This window comes from Podarcis tiliguerta (genome assembly GCF_965153285.1).
Source record: "Podarcis tiliguerta genome assembly, chromosome: 9".
In the NCBI taxonomy this organism is placed as follows: Eukaryota; Metazoa; Chordata; class Lepidosauria; order Squamata; family Lacertidae; genus Podarcis; species Podarcis tiliguerta.
The window spans coordinates 49,084,231-49,099,729 of record NC_139542.1 but is presented as its reverse complement, the minus strand read 5'-3'; the positions used below and the strand labels follow the sequence as shown (position 1 = coordinate 49,099,729).

The window sequence follows — 15,499 nt, the reverse complement described above, 5'->3', positions numbered from 1 at the left end:
ATATATTATGATACAGCAGTATATAAATATTTTTAGAAATAAAATTTATATATGGGATAAGCAAGGTATGCTCTACTGCTAAACAAAATAAGATAACCAAAATTGACTTTTTTAAACAAACGAGGAATGTTCCGTCATTGTCAATGGACATTTCAGGAATGTAGCTACAATGATCCTGTAGCCTACTTTATGTATCACCGCTTCTTCACTGTGCTCTAAAAGGGTCAGATATATAACAAAGCCTATTTAAATTTAATTTTATATAAAGCACATGAAAAAGATCTTTTGCAATCTTCTCTGTGGTGGTGAAAGAAAAGAAGAATGAAGGAAAGCCTTTGGGTGTATATATACATATATTGAGGAAGTCTAATAATACAGATTATAGGAAAACAGTATACCTTTCTTTACAAGGCCTTGATTTGCAACCCTGAAATCTCAGATTTAGCCATTACAATGAAGTCCTGTTGCAGACAGAGCTGGTTTTTTATCACCACTTAAAATCTAATTAATCCGTATTGAAGCACAAAGATTTCTGTTGTTTTTTTGAGGTTAGGGGTCATAGAGCGTTCTTTGTTCATCCTCAGACTTGTAATCACCAGGCATTGGGATATAATTTTACCAAGCAAATTGGAAGGTAACAGATCAAATCCTTATCACAAAACCTAACTCATGGTTAAGCAGAGTCCTTCGTCCTTTACAAGAAACATTATATTCAGGAAGAACAAAAACACATTTCAGAGCTTGGAAAGGGTTAATATGCAAAAGTTTATATTCAGGGCATGAAAGAGCTAAAGATCATCAGAGCTGCAGCCGCCATATAAAGTAGCAAGTCTTATAGAGTTGGCCAAGATTTTCCGGCTGTGCGTTTTCTGCCTTTAGAATGGCTTTAGTGTACCGAACCATGATGCAGTTAGCTGGGATTTTATTTTGTTTGTTGGGATGGGTGTTATCCTGCCTCACTACCTATTTACCTCAGTGGAAGAATCTCAACTTGGAATTGAATGAATTGGAGATCTGGACCATGGGACTCTGGCAAGCCTGTGTAGTTCAAGAAGAAGGGGGAATGCAGTGCAAGGAATTCGATTCTTTTTTGGCTTTACCTCCAGAGCTCAAAATTTCTAGGATACTGATGTTTGTATCTAATGGATTAGGACTTTCAGGCCTCTTGCTCTCAGGTTTCGGACTGGACTGCTTGAAGATTGGTGAACAACAACTGGACCTAAAGAGGAGGTTACTGCTGTTGGGAGGAATACTCTTCTGGATATCAGGAGTCACAGCCATAGTCCCAGTCTCCTGGGTTGCTCACACCACTGTGCAGGAATTTTGGGATGAGAATATTCCAGACATCGTTCCCAGGTGGGACTTTGGGGAAGCACTGTTTGTAGGCTGGTTTGCTGGATTCTGTCTCATCTTAGGAGGCTCAATGCTAAATTGCACTGTCTGTTCTGCTGATGCTCACTCATCCTCGGTCCATTATACAGTGGCAGAAGAGCAAGATAACTGTCAGTACCTGGAAAGTAACAACAGACCCAAAAGCCTAAGAGTTTGAGAGAGACAGAAAGGAGGATTCTTCTTTCATTTTCAGACACTTAAAACACACGAGCCAGAACCTTGTTCCAATTAAGATTCAAAGGATTCTTTGTTCCTTTGCAGATTCATTACACTTGGGCGTCTAAATTTTCTTCCTGCGCTTTTTCTTTCAAGAGCTGTGTTTTACCTTCCTCATTACAAAACTGAGAATGTTGACTTCACCAACAGGATGAGATTAAAATGACTGTGTAAAAAATCACCACTGTGTAGATTTTATCTGATTCGTTTAAAATGTAAAAACAAAAAGCATCCCAAGTTCAAGTTAAGACAGAAAAAAAAAAGGAATATGATACCTATTATTACACAGCATCATACTACTAAAGCTAGTAATTTATTTCTATGGCCCACTGAATTTCTTCAAGTCAAAAAGGACAAGGAACTAACCTGCCTGTAGGTTTCTGCTGCAAGAAACAAATCTAATTCATGCAAAAAGACTTTTAATATGAGTTACAAATTGCCCTGCAACACTGGCAAAATGTTTAAATGATTTCAGTGATAGCATCTATGGAATAACGAGTGACTCATCTTAACACATGGGAAATGCAAAGTCCCCCTCACTCCCTAATCTGAATGCTCTAGTGTCTACCTATTTTTATATATCTATATATGTAAGTTAGTAGCAAACAGAAAACAACCTGTGAGATGTGTTAAATGTTGCTGTTCTTCTCTATGTAAATAGTTGAGTTTTAAGCATGCATAATCACAATGTGTTTCCTAAAACCTGATAAATTCTACATTTATTTTACTACATGAAGCCAGTGTCGTCTTTAGTTTACAGCTTGAAGGAACGGGATTGCTTCATTCGTGTCCCATGCAATCTAAATTAACTTTTATTAAGTAGCTTTGTATTACGTTGTTTAATTTATTAATGCCACCAGGCACTGAAAAGCTATTCTAGAAAGGGATTGACTATTGTTATTTGAATAGAAACCAAAAAACAACAACCATAGTTTGTTATTCAGTTTCAGTGGAGAATGGGCTTTCTTTCTTTGAAACAATGGCTTGGCACTGTTTCTTTATGTGCAAAATATTTCTATGTCAGCAAATATGAAATATGGCTTCATGTTCTTTAGCTAACCAAGTAGAGTTTCAGTGTGAGAATATGAACATCTGTTTATAGCCAGTATTAACATAACTCCCAAAAGATGTAACTGCAGCAAGTTCAGAAATTAACGCCACAGCTTTTACAACTCCGACTATGCAATTTATGAAAACTTTACAGTATTTAATAGGAAATGATAGCTAGGGTGTTTAATAACTTGCAAGGCTGGAATAGCTTTGGGTTTTATATGATTTGAAGCAAGGTGCCAACAGTACCATGTGAATATTCCAAGAAGGAACTATGTAAGAAGAATTATGTAAAAAATGTTAATATTTTTCCTTTAGCTTTGCCCGAAGAAGTCAAAATTTAGAGAATTTTAGCATCTGTGATGAATGGATAATTGCTTGAAGAAAGGACACCAGAGGGACAAAAAAACAACAACACAAGTGCCATTGTGACTGATTCCAAGGTTTGTCTTGTTCCAGTTTACTTAGTGTACCCATATTGCAGAAATTTGGTAGGACACTTATTCAAAAGATTGCCACCAGATGGGTATAGTGTTTATTTGTTACTTTAGTAGATTCCTGTTTCTCTACCCATCTTTCATCAGAGATTCATTCATCATAATTCTGCAATCCATTAGGTCATGGCAGAAATTCAAGATATCATCAGAACATTGAAATCGACAATACAGTCATGGGTAAACTAATATCTTAAGGATGACTGAGGGATGTTGATAAACAAGTACTTTAGAAAAGCATGCTTCCTTTAACTTTTTCTTTTAAAAGGAAAAAGCTTCTGCCTGATAGAAAATGTTCAGATTTTGAGTGAAAATTCCCAAAACTTAAGCTATTCTATGTTTGTTTATTGGGGTATCTATGTTTCCATGATATTCGATTTGCAAAACTAGCTGCCTATCACATAACTTGAGATATTGCATAACATCAAATTATTTGTCACATAATGAATTCCTGTTTCTGCTGGAATCGTGGAAAAACTGTCAGGAGTTTAAGATTATAAACTAACCGGTTCCTATTTGCCCAATCTATTCCTAAAAGTTACCAGCATTCAAAAGAACAGTAAAAAAATGATACTGACTGAAAAGAATTTTCCATTCTGCAAAATGGCAGTGATTTCTTTGGTCCCCATAAAAAGAAGAAACTTTGTTCAATTATATCCTAAGGAAAAGGACATAAGTATGACTCTGGATTTTAGAGTCAGGTCACTGTCTTCATATAACATCCCATTTTTCAGTTGTGGCTGTCAGAACAGAATCATGCAGACATCACATATTACTGCCAGCCCATGCATTTTACATGGGGGTATGCTGATAAGTATCAAAATACAATTCAAACTGTTATTGATAATATTGATCACTTTACCACCAATATTACATGGTCCAGATCTTATAAAAACACCAAGGAGTCTTTTGTATGCAAAAATCAAAACTTCTGGGCTGTTTTTGAAAAAAACACACACAAAAGAACACAAATGAGCACAAAAGCTTTGTTAAAAAACTGTATTTTTTTCCAAATCACTGAAACACATGGAAAGTGCAGAGATGAAAGTTAATCTAGGTGATGTACATATGCACGTTTACAGACAACATTAGCACAGAAAGACATTCGTGATATAACCTGATTAAATATTTAGTTCAGTCCTGAGCATTTTTTTACTTAAATGTAACAAGAAGGCAAAAAGTTGAAATTTGATTTTCATTCTATAAATGATTTGCTATATACTTTGTTCAGTTGGCTAAAAAAATAATATTGCCTTGTACCTGTAATACTTAAAATTTGATATATAGAACTGTACTAACATACTGATAATGGGAACATGAGGATTATTATGTTTCTTATATCCTATGAAGGGTAAATCTTACAATAAAAGCAGTATCTGTATAACATGAAATGTGGCTGGTATTTTTTTTTATCAGTGTCTCACCAATGTTATTTCATTACTGTATATAAACTGAGTTCAAAACACAAACCAACAAACCCAGAACAGTTCAAAATTTATTCCTAAAAATGAGTTGATATTACTGTAGTCTGACGAAGTCAGAAGATGTATTATTGCAGTGACAATTGCTCTCATTTTATAAATGAGCAAATTTTTCAGAACTACCAACAATATTATTTCTGCCAATATTCATGATTTATCAGAGAATCCTTTTTGGTTCCCTCTGAATTTCTCTCTCTCTGTGTGTATGTATGAGCAGCTTCTCCACTAAGAAACCAGAAAGCTGTATACATTTCTCACAGTAGCTTTTTTTTTTTAACCCGTAAATTTTAAATGGCCAGAACTGAACTATATTAAGCAGTACATAAATAAGACTGAAAATAAATAAATCACAAGATACAGCTCTATACATCATTTCTACAAACATTTATATTGTCAAACTGAGAAGCTGAAACAGTCAAACTTCATTTCTATATTAAACAATTTGAAACTTTAGCTTTTAGAGATTGACCTCATCAGAATACATGGCATGTATGTGTTTAGATTAGGCCTAAAAAGAGAGGTAAAGAAAAAGGGGCACAGTTAGTTTACTGACTACCTCCAGGTTTGAAGTAATATTTTAAGAATCTGAATAATTACACAGACTTCTGCATAATAAGAGAACACTTGGGGAGATTTACAAAAATAAATTAAGGCACAAGTTTTTCCCCCCATCAGGATTTCCAAAGATGGCAACAAACATATTTTAGTTATGTTCCCCTAATCTTTCAATGAGACAATTACATTCTGGAAAAAATAAAATATGACATAATTTATAATAATGTTGCAAAATGGTCAGTGTTCTAATAGTCTAGCCCTTTTGTTTCCTTGCTTGATTTCATATATAGTGTGTGCACTTATGATTCATGTACATAACCAGCCATTTATTTGTGCTCATCAAAATGCTTCCAAACAGCTCAGCCATCTTGCAAAATGGTGTCTGAAAGCCCATCTTTTGTAAGCAATATTTATGAGGCTTACAGTTTGATCCTATAAATGCCTACACAAAAGTCCTATTGAGTTCCGTGGAGTTTGCACTCTACTAAGTGTGCATAGGATTTCAGGCCTGATTCAGCAAAAGTAGCTCACTGCTGCTTGTTCTCTCAAGTGCTCTCCTCTGGGCTGCTCGTCACAGCTGAAAGTAGACAGAGCTTTGCCAAGCCCCACTGTGACGACCTCAGACTTGATCAGCAATGTGCTTCCCGGTGACATTCAGAGCCCATCACTGGTAGTGCTAACACACACATGACACATTTGCAGATATATGCCTCTTTTAAAAGTAACCAGATTGTTACCACTTTGAATTCTGATAAGCACATTCATATCGTCTTTTACCTTTTATCAATACAAATTCCTGTTTAAACAAGTTAAGGTTCCAATTCCACAGATACCTTGATCATGCTTATTGTGCCATAATTAAACACATCATTTTAAGTGCTTCATATCATGAGTTTTCTTAGAAGAAACACACACACACACACACACACACACACACATACACGGTACTTAAGAGCAATGAATTTCCTAAGAACCACTCCTTTGAAAATTGCATGGGTCTGTTTGGGCTTTATCAACTTGACTTTTCCTACAGGCTACTGGCTGTAATACTAAACAAACTATTTTATATTCAAGGGTTAGTTTTATATTTCAGTTTATCTTTCAGCTCAGGTTTAAATACTTTGTGCGTGAACCTGAGTCCCATTTCAGAAAACAGCTGCCCTTTGGGTAGTTTCAGTTTATAGACACATTTCAGGGTTACAGACTTGACCCATATTACTTCCCCCAGGTTATAGATGCAGAAAACATTAGGAAAAACCCAAATATAGCCCAAACTCCAGTACATTCACAAAATAATACTCCTGCAACTCAGTATCCCATGCGGCTTCCTTCATACCAAGACAGAAAGGAAAAGAAGTGGGTTCAACATTGAAAGTTCCATTGTGGGTGACACAAATATAAACAGCACCTGTTTGCATGAGGCAGTCTTGCTGTTTTGGAAGAGGGCTCGTGCTTGCTGCTAGCTACAAAAAAAATCACACTTTGTACAAAAATATTGCATGGCCTAACAGCCATCTTCACAGTCTGCTCTTGTGAAAAAAACAGTGAAACGAAACCGCCTGTTGAACACAATATTTCTCAACACAGTGCAGTTCAACAGGATATACACACTTGGTACAGCCTTTGTTCCTTGATCCATCTTTACAAAAAAGTAGCGTATCTGTAATACATACAAACTGTACAAAATTAGCATCATGTACCAGAAATATTCTACTTTGGTTTTCTGGTGTGGAAGATTTAGGCAGGGGAAGAGAGAGGAGGCTTTCTCTTGCCTTTATATAGATATATATTTATATGTATATGCATATATAAAATCTACCAGCACATAATATATACCACCACATAATGTACTGAATTTTTTTTTTACAAACAGTATCTAGGCTTGGATGTAAAACAGTAGGCTTTTTTAATCATGGGACTATACTACAAAAAACTGTCATCTTAAAATAAAAAAGATGAACGAGTAGAAAAACAGGTTGTGGGGAGAAGCATAGTTAGACATCATCAGCTGGCAGAGATGGTATGCTGATCTTTGCTCTTGTGAAGTATGCAATCTTCTCCCTTAAAAAAAGAAGGAAGAGGAAATACATTTTAAGTGGTTAAAAAAAAGAAAAAAGAAAATCACAGTGAACTCCAACATGCAAAGTAAAAGCAATGTAAGAACTGAGTAACAATTTTCTACCCATCCAAGCAAATCTCTGTATAATTCAATCCTTTGGAATAAACTGATTACAGTGGTACCTCGGGTTAAGTATTTAATTTGTTCCGGAGGTCCGTTGTTAACCTGAAACTATTCTTAACCTGAAGAACCACTTTAGCTAATGGGGCCTCCTGCTGCTGCCACGCCGCCGGAGCACGATTTCTGTTCTCATCCTGAAGCAAAGTTCTTAACCCGAGGTAATATTTCTGGGTTAGCAGAGTCTGTAACCTGAAGCGTTTGTAACCTGAAGCGTATGTAACCCGAGGTACCATTGTCTTTTAAAGTTACTGCGACTTTTTATATTGGATCAGATTGTTATTATTAATGTTTGATGTTTTATTATGTTTTTGTATGTGATGGAAGCCGTCCAGAATGGCTGGGGCAACCCAGTCAGACTGGGGGGCGGTATAATTTTTTTAAAAAATATATTATTAATTAAACTGTACTACTGGAGCAGGGCTCAAATTACAGAGGCCTCAGCACTCCCTCGACCTTTTGCACTGGCCCCCTTAGCTACTGTTGAATAAGGCTACCTGGGTGAATCTTTGACTTCCCTCCCTCTATCAAGGGCCCCATGGTATTCTGTTCGTCTGGGGCTACATGCCTTACTAAGGAAGGTAGTCTGGTATCTAACTTTGCATTGCTGTATTTATTCAGGCTGTCAATCCACTTAGGTTTTGTTCTCAGGACAAATCTCTCTTTAGCCAACTGAATGTCTGTGTCTGCCTGCCTGTCGTTCCCCATGCATTTGGTATGCATGTTGACCACCTGAGTCTCCTGCCACAAACCAATAATTCTATCTGCTGGAGATTACCGTATTTTTTGCTCTATAAGACGCACTTTTCCCCTCCTAAAAAGTAAGGGGGAAAGTGTGTGTGTCTTATGGAGCGAATGCAGGCTGCGCAGCTATCGCTGAAGCCAGAAGAGCAAGAGGGATCAGTGCGCATTTATCCCTCTTGCTCTTCTGGCTTCAGGGATAGCCACACAAACCTCTTGAGCGCAGCCGGAGTGCTCCTCCCGCTTCACTCAAGAGGCTTTGCTTGCTTTCTTGTTTTCCTCCTCTAAAAGCTAGGCGCGTCTTATAGTCGGGTGCGTCTTATAGAGCGAAAAATACGGTACATGAGCTGAGGGAACTTTACAGCCAGTAGAAAAACAGCAAGCATGCTCTCTGGACAGAAAAACATCTGTTTTCTTGCTGGAGTTGGGGAAAATAAAATCAGTTCTACTACACCTCTACAGTAGAACCTCTACTTACATCCTGCTCCAAGTCGCGACCGTGGCAAACCCGGAAGTAAACACTGGGTTTGCCGCGATTTGTGCACGTGCAGAAGCGGCTGCTGCCGTCTGCACCTGCGCAGAAGCGGGCTGCCACCGAATGTCCCTGCGTACAACGGCGCTTCCACCAGCGACCCATTTCGCCATAAGGACGGGCCTCTGGAACAGATTGTGGTCGTGAGTAGAGGTTCCACTGTATTTGCATTCTGCCATGGGGAATCACAGAGCTATGTCTATTTGGTTGGCTGTTTCCTCTGGATTATTTGAAGTCATTTGGCTCGTAAATGGATGAAACTGGGGTGAGGATTTACTGATGAAACCATTAATGCCTTTAGCTCCAGCACTCGGAGCTGCACATTCCACTTCAATCACTGCACCTTCTTCCCGATGCTCAGAAACCACATCACAAAGCATGCCCTGAAGACATCTTATTGCATATCTGTATTGCATTCATTGAATAGTTAATCCCATGGCATCAACTAATTCTGGAAAGGTGCATCTATAAGATGGGAAGGGCAACTGAGAAACTGTCACAGATTTTTCTCCAGCTCCAAGGAATCAGGGGTCTCTTTACCTGAATGACTGCACCTGGAGAGGAACCTTCTGGCTTTGCTCTCGCAACCGGCACACATCCTTCGACGCTTTCCTCATCAATTTTTCAGCACTTAAACCCTGTTTTTTTTCCTCCTTTGATTGTTCAGCCTGGTGAGGGAACAAAATTACAGCTAACAGGTACCAAATGACGATATGACAGGATTCAAGAAGCCAGAGAGAGAGAGAGAGAGAGAGAGAGAGAGAGAACCTCACAAAATGTCTTCAACACAACATGCTCATGGGACATAGGGTGGACTCACAAGCAGAGAGAGGTGTGCATACTGCAGCTGGAAGTTGTGCATTGTTCATTTTACAAAATAAGACATATTGGCACCGCAGCTAAAATGACTTGGGGCCAATTTTTAAACAAGATGCATGAAAAGGACTCCACACTTCCTGGCATGTCCTTTAAAGGGCTTTTAATCCATGTGCTGGTACATCTGAAGCTTCTGGCCCAGAAGGCAGCTCTATTGGCATGCAAGCTCTGTGTCGCAGAGGCTGGCAGATGGATGGAAAGCTTTTTAAATGAGATGCCAAGCCACGCAAAGCCTGTTTTTGCACACCCAGTATCTCATTTAAAATCAGTCCTTAGGATGAACTAAGAAGCAGGTATGGTCTGGATTTTATAATCAGGCAATGTTCTTCAGCCAAGTGTTTTGAAAACCCTTGTGGCAATTAAGAGTGTCTAATATCTCAAACACCCCAAACCATATTTCATTTATTTACTTCCTGTGATGTTGATTAGTTTTATTAAATGCCCCCCTGCTGTGTTAATAAAGTATTTGGTATCTTACTGCCTGTCTCAACTTTTTACTTTAGTACACTAAAAGCCCTAAAGTGCCTATTGACTTTTGCATTTTAATGGACACCACATTTCTACAGTAAAGCACAGCTTTGCCTTCTGGAGTAAACATTGCAAAACTGCAGAAGATGATCCAAGCAAGCTTTTGAAGATCTACAGATGTACATAAGACTTGAACAGTAAGAAAGGAATTTTATAGACTTCAGAACAGGTTCACATTTCTAGCTCTTCAAAAAATAATAATAATGCACTCAGTATTAAGAAAAAAAATCAACTTCAGAACTTAGATACAGTCGTACCTCAGTTCGCGAACGCCTTGCGAGTCGAATGTTTTGGCTCCCGAATGCCGCAAACCCGCAAACAAGTGTTCGGTTTGCGAACGTTATCTGGAACCCGAACGTCCGACGCGGCTTCTGATTGGCTAAAGGAGCTTCCTGCAGCTAATCGGAAGCCATACCTTGGTTTCTGAACATTTTGGAAGTCAAACGGACTTTCAGAATGGATTCCGTTCGACTTCCAAGATACCACTGTATTTAAAACAGGTTGAAGGGTGGGGGTGAGGGGACAGAGTACCAACTGGAACATTTTTCTTATGTATGGGAGATAATAGCCCACACCTAACAGAATTAGGTATGCTTAAGCCCATTGGGCTGCATCCAGTGTTCCTCTTCCATTAGCGACTTCCACTTGCAGATTTAAGGGAGAGGCACCAGGGGCGCAGGGCAATTGCTGGGAATTGCTTCCCTTCCTATTCCGTCGAGGAAGCCTTACCATCAGCTAAGCATCATCATTGGCTATATCCAGTGCTTTTTTTCTAGGGGGACATGTACCCCTAAATATTTTGTGTTGCCCCAACCATCGATGGACAGATTGACATGCCAGCTGTCTCCCCAGTAGCAGTGCAGACTGGAGCTCTGTCATTCTCCCTGCCAGTGCCTGGGGAGGGGAGTCTGGGGCAGCTGCGGTGAAGGCAACGGTGCTCCTCCTTCTCCTCTTGCCAGGCTAGAGCCATCCGGTGAACGCTCGCCCCTCCTCGCTCAAGCCGACCCCGCCACCATTGTCGCTGGGGGCCTTCCCATCTTCTCAGCACTGCCTCCACCTCAAGTCCCTCATCCCGGGGTTGGGGGGAGTGGGAGCAGCCAAAATGGGAGTGCCCCTAAACATTTTTTTTAGAAAAAAAGCCCTGGCTATATCCCATTGTACCTTCATGTGCATGCTTCTCTTTCATTTAGAGATGAGCAATTTGATGTCTCTACCTGTTTTTCAGCTTGTTTCAACAGCTTCTGGAACCTTTCATCCTCCAACACCCGTGGAGGAAGCTCTGTCTCTCCTCTCGCTTTCATCTCCTCCAGCTTCTGCTTCAGGTCACGCAGCATCTGCAGTTCGTCATTCAGGCGACTCTGCCGGGTGCGAGAAGCCTGGAGGTCCAGCTCCAAATCCAGAGAGGTGCGAACAGGGCACTCTTGCGTTGCTCTTCGCATGTTAGGCTGGCAGGCAGGCTACAGTTTTCAGGAATCCCAAAAACATAAGAATGAATTTAAAACCAGGAATGAAAACTTCTCAAGGTGATGTCAGCATACCTACATATAGCATGCCAGGTTTATTTATCTTTTTGTATTAGACAGCTTTCCCCCTGCATATCAGTGTATTCAGTTTTTACTTTGCTTTAGCTTTATGTAGGTTTTCATTTCTATGTTATATTATAAGTCATTTTTAGTTTACATTTCATTAAAAAAACCACAAAGTTCAATAAATAATACTAAACATATGTATGTACTTTGTGTATAGATTTACGCACACAAAGCTGTGGTCAGACTAAATACCACAGTTCCATTATCCTTCAGTTGTCCTGAAAATTAAGAAGTTTTCCCTCATTTGGTTAGAGGGGATGCTGATAATGCCAAGGATGCAGGTTTGGTCCCGATATGGGACAGCTGCATATTCCGGCATTACAGGGGGTTGGACTAGATGATCCTCAGGGTCCCTTCCAACTCTATGATTCCATGCAAAGACCATTACATGATAGGGACAAATTTCGCAACAGGGAAGGCCCTTAATTCCTTTCTCATCCACTACTGTACCTGCAGCCTCTACCTCCATCTGGGATTCCCAGACAGTATTTACCACCTTGAAGGGAAAAGCAGTAGATGCAGGGAAAGGGGCAGGTTGAGGAGGTCTGTGGCAACGTGCCATTTCATGAGACCCCCAACAACTGCCTTGCTCAACTCCCCCCCCCTTTATTTAAATTGTACTACGCCATGAAGCACATCCCTGTGGCAGTTTTTGTGGCAGTGACCATCGCCCCACCAAGTGCAGAACACTGGTGGCAAATCCAAGATGCCAACCGACTCTACTAGGCACTGAAATGCAATTGCCTGGAGTTTTACTCATAGTGGTACTAGGTGGAGGGTAAGTTGTAGGCAGAAAGTGGCTGACCCAGAAATAATTTAATAGGAATTTAGTCCCCACTCCCCCAGGCACTACCCCACAGCAAATGGTGCCCTCTTCTCAACCACTTGAAAACTTATTGGCAGCAGCCATGATTTTCTGACTCAGGTTGTTCTCTAGCTCAATTCACTGTTTCCCCAATCTGAGCACAACTAAAGCACAAATGGGCTTAAAACAAACAAACAAACAAAAGATCTGCGGCACAACTTCCTTTGGGCTTCATTCAAATATTAATGGGAAGCCAGGGCTTCCTGGAATGAGAATAAACCACAGCAAGCAACTTCAGTTTGTGGAAGAAACTCTTTAATCTAGCAAAATGTTTGCAGTGAAATGGAAAAGTGAGCAGCAAATGGTCAGGCAGCACATACCCTTTTAACTCTCAAGCTCCGCCGTTCAGTGGCATTTCTCACAAAAAGGGATTTTTTGGCCAAGGTTGAGCTGTCGCTATCACTTCGATTCAACTGTCAAAACAAGGAACAGACAAGAGAGTTATAACATAAAGTGATTGGGTTTGAAATGGAACAGCTCCTAGTGTTAAAATTGCCAAGAGTAACTACCGCATGTCCTAATGGAGGTGCCCACACTCTCACCATTAGTCTTATTAGTAATAAATGCAGAATTGCTAAAAAGCCACAGTTTGATTATCAATAATTCATTAAACCGGAAAAGTGCCACGATTCCATTACATTAAACAATGTTTACATAGAAGCCATCACCAACTGCTCTGCTGCCCTCAAGTTTCAAAACTTGAGCGTCTAAGGCAGAATGTTTCAAAGGAAACTTTGGTCAGTGGATCACCAAGAAACTCTTTATATTGGTTAATGTGAGGAAGTTTCATTCACTGTGCTTTTAAGGTTCGACAGATTGCAGCAGAGCTCTAAGAAGGAGAGTGCACAATGGATTAAGAAGCTATGTACTAAAAACTGGTTTTTATTTTTTAAAAAAGCTTACATAGGCACACATAATGTTGGACTTTTCCCTCTGCACCAAACTGGGACCTTTGCTTGATCAACTACTGTTTATACAGAACACTGGTGTAGCACTGCAGGTTCAGGCTTTGGGCTCAAGCACTCCTTCCTCACGCCCTTGGGAACAGTAACTGAATGCTTCTGCTCTAATTTAGTAGCAACCCAAAGGCTGGAATTTGCTGCGTTTGGACAAAACAGCCAACTGTGGTTTCCTGCAAACAAGAAATGGGAGCTTCCAATATCCTTCTCTCCCCATGGAGGGGAAAGGGAGCATATGTAAGCCCAAGACTCAAAGCTGCTTGCATTTAAGAGAATGCTAAACCATGATTTAGCATTATTACAGTTGACTGCAGTGAGTATTTTCCTCAGACCTAAGACTACAACCAATTCAAAACGCAGAATTGTTTGTTTCTCCACATTTCTGTCTTATATTCTGTCTTTGTTTCCGATGCTATTCCATGAAACACCATGTAGAATGGTATCACACTGCAAGAACAACAAACAACTTTCTGGATGTCTTTGTACTGTAACTCCAGTTTTGTTAACTAATTGCGGATTGTCTCACTTTTAACCCCCACCCCCTTCAAATAATCTCATTTTTCTTGCTGTATATCCTCAAAGGGTTGCATTCCAAGACAGGGTAATGCCGAGGGAATGATTTTGTATTGTATAAACAAAAATGTCATATTAAACTTTAAATGAAAAGAAACTACATGCAAGATATACATTTCAGTTCTTCTAGATGGCATATTAAACAACATTATTTACAAGAATTATACCACAGAATTTTCAATAATTAACAAGTTCTGAGTCTTAAAATACGCTGATGTAGCTAGCATTTGAAAAATAGCTTTGCGATCTAGGTTTCTCTCTCCCCAAAGAGACATTAGTTTTCCTACTCTAGGAAGTACGCTGTTAAGCGATCATGGATGATAATGCCATACATTAGTGCTTAAATGTCACTTATGCATATGGAGAGGTACAAACAGATTCAAAAGCTCAGTTTCCCATTATACAATTTGCAGAATTATTACTTTTAAAGAAAGATGGATAATAAATAGTAAAAAATATATTAAAACAACCTGCAATTATCTAATGGTAAATGGTGCGATCAGTAGCAGTCAACATAGATTTGTTAGGAATTAATCATGGTAGATGAACCGCATTTCCCAGTTTGGTAAAATAAACTCTTTTAGTAGAGACTTTTGACCTAGTTCCCAAAGTGCTAGATATATGTTAAATCTGTGTGAAACCTCTAAAGGAACGCATAAGATTGGGACACACATGGATGGATGGACACACACACACTGTGTGTGTGTGTGTGTGCGCGCGCGCGCAAAGGCTAATAGTCTGAATGAGATAGCTCGTGGGATTGTGTAAAGGCAACCAAGATAGATCAAGTGTTTATCGGTATATATATGTCATGTGTCCCTTTTTGGCAAGGCAATGTAGAGTTTTACAGGCCTTTTGCTACCTCTTGTTCATTCACGTTGGGCCTCCAATTGGGTTGTCTCAAGGATTCACCATTTTGTGTGTGAAAGTGTTTGTGCCCACTTCTTAGGTATGGCTGCATGCTATGCCGGTAGCTACTTTAACCACATTGCCATCTTTCTCCTAGTCCCTCCTTTGGATTTGAGACTGAGGGGACTCAAGCCTTCAGAGTTTTATTTGAGAAAAGCCAGTCCAGTTAGTCATCACAGACAGAGGGAGGGACAGTTTGAACAAAAAATTAACCACAATTTGACCATACAATGCCTCAGCACAAAGATGGCTGCCATTTTGAAATTGTCGTATCCATGATGGAAAGTTACTAGCACCTCAAATGTAGGGGTCTTGATTTATACATTACAATAGCTTTCCTCCACACCCCAAATGAAGACCCGCTTCAATTTAGGAAAGATTTAAAGAACAGCTAAAAAGATGGTATTATATGAAGTGTGAAGAACAAGGCTTTGTTTAGCATCCAGTTTTTAGATATTTAGCATTTCAGAACCAAACAGAAATTGTTCAACCCTCTGCAACTG

The 15,499-nt window shown here is 39.5% G+C and overlaps 2 protein-coding genes across 4 annotated transcripts in view; one reads left to right on the top strand and one right to left on the bottom strand.

The window, feature by feature from the left end:
* The first annotated feature begins 780 nt into the window (after positions 1-780).
* Positions 781-7,124, top strand: LOC310685362 (claudin-22-like). The gene has a single exon (XM_083457614.1). The coding sequence runs from the start codon at positions 881-883 to the stop codon at positions 1,547-1,549; it is 669 nt and encodes a 222-aa protein (XP_083313740.1). The 5' UTR covers positions 781-880; the 3' UTR covers positions 1,550-7,124.
* The window catches only part of WWC2 (WW and C2 domain containing 2), a 113,868-nt gene continuing 102,506 nt past the window's right edge, over positions 4,138-15,499 (bottom strand). For all 3 annotated transcript variants that reach the window (XM_083457093.1, XM_083457095.1, XM_083457094.1), the window contains exons 20-23: positions 12,876-12,968; positions 11,316-11,558; positions 9,238-9,365; positions 4,138-7,249 (exon numbers count right to left, since the gene is read on the bottom strand). In XM_083457093.1, coding sequence (XP_083313219.1) covers positions 7,183-7,249; positions 9,238-9,365; positions 11,316-11,558; positions 12,876-12,968 — 531 coding nt within the window. In that variant the 3' untranslated portion in view covers positions 4,138-7,182. The remainder of the gene's footprint in view (positions 7,250-9,237; positions 9,366-11,315; positions 11,559-12,875; positions 12,969-15,499) is intronic.